The sequence below is a fragment of the Falco rusticolus genome, chromosome 5 (assembly GCF_015220075.1).
Source record: "Falco rusticolus isolate bFalRus1 chromosome 5, bFalRus1.pri, whole genome shotgun sequence".
In the NCBI taxonomy this organism is placed as follows: Eukaryota; Metazoa; Chordata; class Aves; order Falconiformes; family Falconidae; genus Falco; species Falco rusticolus.
Genome location: NC_051191.1, coordinates 21,658,062 through 21,664,061, shown reverse-complemented (window position 1 = coordinate 21,664,061; position 6,000 = coordinate 21,658,062). Strand labels below are relative to the sequence as shown.

Sequence of the window (6,000 nt, the reverse complement as noted above, 5' to 3'; positions counted from 1 at the left end):
TGGTCTGTCTCTGCCTGAGGGGGGACATGATCATGAAGCCGGTGCTGCTGCACGCAGCAGATGAGCACGTACCTGTGCTTCTCCAGTCCTGGCCCACTGCTGCACGCTCTGGGCATAGGGCTGTATTTGCAGGAGGAACCTGTGGCTTTATTCAAAACCCTTTTTCTGTCACGGTTCCTCCTTGCGTCGCTGTGGCTGGGCAGGACAGGAGGCAGCGGTTGCAGCTGCGTGTGCAGCGTGTGCAGCGTGGGGCCCGGCAGCCACCGCCCTTTGTGTGCAACTGGTGGTTGCTGGAAAACGGGGCACAGCTGTGTGACTCAGTGCTTGCATCACTGTGTCTGGGGAAAAAGGGAGCAGTGGTGATACTCCTTGCCCTCCTGGGGTACTTAAACCTCCTTGCTATGGAAAAGAAACCACCCCCCAGAACCAAAAGGGTCCCCGCTCAGCAAATAACTTAGAAATCTCCTAGACCGATCTTCAGAAGCAGCTGAGAGGGGAAGGGGGACTCCACTGTGCAGACTCCTGTTTGCTGGGGCAGTGGGGAGCAGCCAGTTAGCAGCAGCGTGATAAAATTGTCATGTCTCCTAAGCCCTCCCCAAAAACTGCGGCCTGACCATGTAGGGGGGTGTCTGGGCACGGCTGCAGCTCCCGGGGCGAGCAGCCCCGGCTCCACGCCAGCTCCCCCGCGCTGGCCGGGGCCCTGCTTGGGAGGGACGGCACAGCTCTGGTAGCCAGGACAGGGTTTTACAGCTGAGCTTTGACCTGTGAAGCTGAGTTTTGATCGGGAGGGGACTCAGTCCTTCGCAAGAAGGGAGAAGCTGGAAAAAGAGCTCCTGGAAAAATAAGAAAGAAAAAAAAAAAAAAAAGGCATTAGTGGGCTGCTGGGGCACATGGCTCGTCCTGAACAGAGAGGAAATCATGCGGAGAGTCTGCTTATCCTCCGTGCGTCAGGCTGGGGCTGAGCCTTCGTCTTGTCATCCTGTAGCCAACTGCAAATTAGCCAAAAACTTGATTTCCCTTTAAAAGTAAATTCCACACACGCACTCCCGACTCCTGGTGGTTCCTATCCCCACTCTGTCCCTCCAGGAGGAATGTGCAGACCGCAGCCACCCGCCTCCTCAGTTCCCCCCTTTGCTAGACTAAACAAGCCGGGCTTTCCTGCTTACCTCCCGTGCTGAGCTCCACCGGGGCCTGGCCAGCCCTCTCCCCGCCTGTGCTGCTGAGCCAAGACCTCCCCTCCCATGTACGGGGGGACCCTGGGACACAGTGAGGTGACATACCTGGGGGCAGAGGGGGGACCTGGGCCGGCGCCATGGCCCTGAGCCCCGCTGAGCCCCTACATCCTCACCCACCCTGGCCATAGCAGTGTCCCCGTCATGGCCGGGGAAAGGGAAGGTGTCCGTGCCTGGCGGGTGCGTGGGCACTGCCGCCTTCGGTAAGCAGCTCCTCAGCCCCATATTTACCTTGGGGGATCCACCCAGCTCAGGCGCTATCAGAGCCAACACCGCCCCAGTTTACAGGTGAGACCTTCCCAGAGTCGGGGTCAGAGCAGGGCACATCCCTCTCCCAAGCATCTCCCCAGCACCCTGATCCCAGCCTCCCTCCTCCGCCACGGTGACATCTGGCAGTCCAAAAGTGGGACCCGGGTGCCTTTGCTTGGGCTAAGAAAAGCCTGACTTTAGAGCTGCCCTGCAGACCCTGCAGCTCACCCCCAGCTTTGGAAACCTATGCTGAACTGTGTCTAAAACAAACCACTAGCCACCGGAGCCCGTATTTCACACACAGCAGCCACTAGCCCCAGGAGAGCCCTGCAGCCATTGCGGGATCATGCATAGGCTCAGCCTTTCCAAAATCCCGCTTTCCACATTAAACCTCGATGCAATTTATGCCTGGCTTCGCGGAGGTTCCCCCCCATCCCCCCAGACGCTTGTGGGACCAGGCGGCCTCAGCACATCTGGGCTCGTGTGGGGGCACGGGGCCCCACGGAGGTTTCCCTGTCGGAGCTGTTTCCCACTCCACCTCCAGCTTTCTCTTTTTCCACAAATTCATCAGCCTCGCTCCCCCCTCCCTGCCACCGCCTTGTCTGCAAATGCAAACCCAGACGTCGCGGCACACATCTGCACACATCTGGGCTTGCCTTACGAGCTGCGCAGGCTCGGGATAATCCAGCTGGGTGCTTTTAACCATCTGGTTTGGGTTTGATTTTTTTTTTTTTTTTAACCGTTACCTGGATCAGACTGCTCAAAGCCAGACGCTGAGGTTGAGCGGGCAATGCCACCTGGAAAATGCCATGTGAGGCTTTAACTTGGCTGCTTGCACCTTTCTTCATCAAAGTATCAACCCCTCCAGCTCTGGTTGGAGACATCTGAGGAAAATCAGCTGCCAAAATACCCATGAGCCAGTGGCTGCGTGGTGGCCTCGCCGCTTTCCTGTCCTACCCCACAGCCCGTCTCGGATGCCGTAAATAGGACTCGGCCATAAACTGCGGGATTTTATGGGCCAGTAGGAAGTTTTATTAGGTTAATTATCCTGCTGTGCTAATGAGAGCATAGTTAAACACAGTCAGAATCAAGAGCTGGCTTGACCTTCTCCCAACGGCTGCTGTAAATGTGGGAGGGAGTGGGTGCTAGTCGTGGAGATGTGATGGGGAGGTGCTGGGTGCTGGCAATGGGTACTGGAGATGGAGAGGTGATGGGGAAGCAAAACTCCCAGCAGCTTCCAGCTTCACTTGGCACCAAGGGACACTCAGGACAGAGCAACATCTTCATCCTTAGCAAAGTGACCCAGGGTGCCCCCACGCAGCCCACTCTCACTTTGGAGCTCAAACAACCCCTCCTGTAGCTTGAACAAACACTTTAATCCTCCCAGGCTTTGAAAACACCCAGTTATCTGTTGGTGTTTGCTTCTCCCAGCTGGGTTTGAGCCAGCTCCCCCTCATCTTGGTTCCTTGCTTGGCTGCCCAGGGCTCTTTCACAGCAATTTTCATTCGATCTTATTAAATCTGGAGCAGAACAGCAAGCGTGGGCAATTAGACAGACAATTAGGGAGTAGCTCGTTGCACAAGAAGAACTGCCAAGACCTCCCCTCCCCGAAACGCACTCGCAGGGCGAGTGGTGCCGTGCCTCTTGCCAGACAGGTTCCCGGCAGAGCTTGGCCGATTCCTCCCTGCAACTGCAGTGTTTCACATGCCCAGAGTTTTTTCCAGCTGAGGTTTTCCTCAAGACAGTGATCCCCTCCCAGACTTTGTCCCACCTGGAGTCCCCCTTTCCCATGTGTTCCTCAGTAGTCCCACGGGTTGCCTTCTGTTTTGTGGCCTTCCCTCCAAATCTCACAGCTCTGATTCCTCACTGGATTAAACTGGGGTAAACTGGGGCCATTTTCCTCTAGTTAAGAAAGGAAAACTATCTTTGGCTGTGGAGCCTGGTCATCTGCTCCATTAGCTCCTTGGCCTAGCTGATGAAGGTCACTTTACCATTATGGGCACATAGGAAAGAGGGACGGATGGTTGGAGGGACAGGTAGATGGATGTAAATCCATGGATGGATGGACAGATGCATGGACAGATGGTTGGAGAGATGGATGGATGGATAGTTGGAAGGATGGATGATTGGGTGACTGGATGTGTGGGTGGATGAACAGATGGATGGATGATAATGTATGCACATATGGATGGATATGATGGATGGGATGGATGGTTGGTAATGTGGTTAGGTGTACGGATGGACACGCAGATGGATGGTTAGGTGGCTGGATGGACAGCTGGGTAGATGGATACATGGATGGATAAATAGATGAATGGATGGAAGGTAGTGAGAATAGATGGATGGACAATAGGATGGATGGACAGTTGGACAGAGAAATAACCCTCATCGCCATTTGTCTCTGAGCTCTCCTCTACTCCAAGCTGTAAGAGATGAGTAAAAATGAAAGCAGGCCATTACAACATGGTTAACCCTCACTCAGCCCTGGCATTTACCCCTGACTAACCGGGGCAGGACTCATGGCGCTGCTCACCTGATGTATCACCACATCAGCTGCCCCAGGGGCTGCGGGGCCATTCTCAGGGAGCCCAGAAGAGGCGTCACGGGCTGATTCAGGTCTCCATCAGCACAGAGCACGTCAGCTCCGGGAAGCCAGGCTCTGCCTGGACCTGCACAAGGGAACCCTCCCTCAACGGGTTTGTCATGCTGCCAACATCCTTGTGGTGGCCTTGGGGCTAGGGAGACCCCTCTCAACCCCTCCGTGCAGGGCTGGAGGCCTTTGAAAACTCCAGACCCCACCAAAATTGCCTTAAAATAGCCAATAATAGTGTGTATCACACACACACACACCCCATACCACAAGCACCCTGCCTCTCCCCGAAACCACCGCTTTGCTGCAAGCCACAACACATATATTTTAATTAGGGGGTTTGTTAGGAGCCAGCTGTGCGAAATGCCACCAGCAGAGCAAGCGGGATGGCAGCCAGGGTAGCCAAGGGGGCTGGTGGTCACCCTGCTCCAGCACTCCAAAATTCCTCTGCCTGTTCCACTGGGGTCCAGCTGAACCCTTCCTGCAGACCCCATGGTTCAGCCTCTCCCATGTGCCCCAGCTCCTGCCTCCTCCTCCTCCTCCTCCTCATCCGGGGAGAGGCAGGCTGGAGGGAGGAGGCCCCATCTGCGCCTCCCCGCTGGCGCCCAGCGTGCTGGAGCAGAGCCGCTTACGAACGGGGAGCGCCATGGCTGAGCGGCTGTCGGAGGAGCAGATCGCCGAATTCAAGGAAGCTTTTTCCCTTTTTGACCGGGATGGAGATGGTTGCATTACCACAAAGGAGTTGGGCACCGTCATGCGCTCGCTGGGGCAGAACCCCACCGAAGCAGAGTTGCAGGACATGGTGGGGGAGGTGGATGCTGATGGCAGCGGCACCATTGACTTCCCTGAATTCCTCTCGTTGATGGCAAGGAAGATGAGGGACACAGACAGCGAGGAGGAGATCCGTGAGGCTTTCCGCGTCTTTGACAAGGATGGCAATGGCTACATCAGTGCGGCGGAGCTGCGGCATGTCATGACCAACCTGGGTGAGAAGTTGACGGACGAGGAGGTGGACGAGATGATCAAGGAGGCTGACTGCAACAACGATGGGCAGGTCAACTACGAGGAGTTTGTGAGGATGATGACGGAGAAGTGAGCCCCTCACCACCCACCTCCAATCCCATCCCACAGGTAACTCTCTGAGATGCGGCTTTGCACCCAACCCAGCACCCATGGAAAGTCCTGAACCAAGGGGTCCAGCCCACCCATTACAATGGCCAGCCCAGATCTTGCATCTCCCCCTACCTGACCACCTTCTGCCTGGCAACTCATGCCGGCAGTTGGAAAAATAGATGTTCATGGTGTTTTTTTTAATTTTTACTTCATTTTTTCCATAGGAAACAGAGGTTGTGGTGGCTTCCCAGCCCCTCCACCCCCTATCACCTTCTCTCTGCTATCCAGGGCTGGAAAATTCTCTTTTATGCCAGCCAGAGCGTCACCAGCCAGCACCTGCATTGGATGCAGGCATCCCACCTAGCAGGATGGGGCTCAGGGTGCAGATGGAGATGGGGGGTCCCTCCCCCGTGCTCCCCACGAGACACATCTCTCATGTCCGTAGAGGTTCCGGTGGCCACCGTGCATCCCCCAACACTGTGACAAGTCCAATAAAGAAATGTCCCCCCACATCCTGGAGGCTGCCAGTTCTTCATTCGGCTACTCTTTGGGGTCCCTGCTAAAAAACATCTCCCTCAAGTCACTGACACCAGTGCATCCCAGCCAGGGTCAAGCCCACATCCTCTTCCCCCCCCCCATCCTTTTCCCCTACAAGCTGGAAAGATGCCCCTCGTGGGTGCTGGGCATCCTCCAGCTGCAGCACCCTGGGTTGTGGCCATCCCCACCCCAAAACCCCATTGCTTTTGGGGTCTGATGTCTGCACTCCCAATTATTGCGGGCCCTTTTCTCTCCCACAAGGTAAGAGGAGAGTTGGCA

The 6,000-nt window shown here is 55.9% G+C and overlaps 1 protein-coding gene across 1 annotated transcript; it reads left to right on the top strand.

The window, feature by feature from the left end:
* The first annotated feature begins 4,581 nt into the window (after positions 1–4,581).
* On the top strand, positions 4,582–5,197 carry LOC119148871 (calmodulin, striated muscle). The gene has a single exon (XM_037389497.1). The coding sequence runs from the start codon at positions 4,718–4,720 to the stop codon at positions 5,165–5,167; it is 450 nt and encodes a 149-aa protein (XP_037245394.1). The 5' UTR covers positions 4,582–4,717; the 3' UTR covers positions 5,168–5,197.
* The last annotated feature ends 803 nt before the right edge of the window (positions 5,198–6,000 follow it).